Below are 1,397 nucleotides of genomic sequence, written 5' to 3'. Positions count from 1 at the left end.
ATAGTGTGCAGACAAAATGCCGATAAGCATAATGTCGACGGATATAATGTCGATGGACAAAATGTCGACGGACAAAATGTCAACCTTTGTTCAGGTAGGACAAAATGTCGACAATAATAATAATGATAATAATAAGAATTCAGTTGTTGTTTACATATTCCAGCACCGGTAGTTGTCTTGTTTCGTTTTACAAGCCATTTAATGCCTAATAAATGTATTCCAACGAAGAATGAATTTTCAAATTCGCAACGAAGAAGGATTTTCATATTCCATTAGTTCTCCAAGATCTGCAGTATAGAGAAATTGTTTTTTCGGTCTGCCCATCACTATAATGGAGATAACAAAAACGAACAAAGGCGGCAAGAAACTTCTTTACGAAGGCTGTGCTTATGTTGTCGATAAGCGAAAGGAAGAGAGGATTTTATGGCGATGTGAAAAGCGTGGATATTGTGGTGGACGAATAACAACTTCTAACGATACTGTACTTTCTTTTGCAAGTCATTCTCACCAGCCAGATAGTCTCAGGTGTGATGCCCTAAAAATCCAGAACAAAATTAAAGACATGGCCAGCGGTACAGAAGATATTCCCTCAAATATAATTCAAAACACTACAGCAAACATATCTCTAGATGTGTGTGGGGCTTTGCCAAAGAAGAAGTCAATTGCGCGCACAATTAGGCGACAACGCAGTGTAAATGAAGATGAAGATTTGACGACAACTACAAGAGGGGAAGCTTTTTTGTTGCACGTTAGTGGGGATTCTAAGCATTTACTCAACGTCTAACAATCTAAGAATGTTAGAAACCTATTCAACGTGGCTTTGCGGTGGGACATTTGATTCTCCCCCTGTTGGGAAGCAGTTGTGTACTATTCATGTCCTTGTGACAAATAACAAAATACTACCAATGGTGTATTGACTTACAATCAAAAAGGATGAGCATACTTACGAGTTCATTTTTTAATCTTTGAGAGACCGCAATTTGAACCGAACCTCTATCAATGTTGATTTCGAAGAGCCGCTATTAACAGTATAAGGAAGATATTTCCAGATACTATCTTTTATGGGTGTTTTTTCCATTTCGGTCAATGTCTGTGGCGCAAAATCCAGTCGTTGGGGTTTACAATCCTGGTATAGTGAAGCCAGTAATGCATTCATCATAAAGCAAAGCAGTTCCAAGCATTGGCATTTGTTCCTTCTGAATACGTATATGCTTTTTTGAAGAGCTTCTTGGTTGCTTAACTGAAGAAATAGAACGTGGTCTTGACGAATTTCTGGCGTATTTTGAAGTGACCTGGTTAGGTGTAGTTCAACGTGGATGACGACGTAAAGCCTGCTATGATATCCAGCTATGTTCAATTCATAGTCGTGTCGCAGATGACTTGCCACGCACGAATAA

The 1,397-nt window shown here is 38.9% G+C and overlaps 1 protein-coding gene across 1 annotated transcript; it reads left to right on the top strand.

Annotated features, from left to right (window-relative positions):
• The first annotated feature begins 331 nt into the window (after nucleotides 1–331).
• LOC135226208 (uncharacterized) lies at nucleotides 332–784 on the top strand. The gene has a single exon (XM_064265651.1). The coding sequence runs from the start codon at nucleotides 332–334 to the stop codon at nucleotides 782–784; it is 453 nt and encodes a 150-aa protein (XP_064121721.1).
• The last annotated feature ends 613 nt before the right edge of the window (nucleotides 785–1,397 follow it).

Source organism: Macrobrachium nipponense, chromosome 14, assembly GCF_015104395.2.
Source record: "Macrobrachium nipponense isolate FS-2020 chromosome 14, ASM1510439v2, whole genome shotgun sequence".
Classification (NCBI taxonomy): Eukaryota; Metazoa; Arthropoda; class Malacostraca; order Decapoda; family Palaemonidae; genus Macrobrachium; species Macrobrachium nipponense.
The sequence above is the reverse complement of the archived record's forward strand: the minus strand, read 5'-3'. Positions and strand labels throughout refer to the sequence as shown.

Bases quoted from the DNA above. Each gene is read 5' to 3' on its own strand.
- LOC135226208 (XM_064265651.1), top strand. From the start codon at position 332: ATGGAGATAACAAAAACGAACAAAGGCGGCAAGAAACTTCTTTACGAA.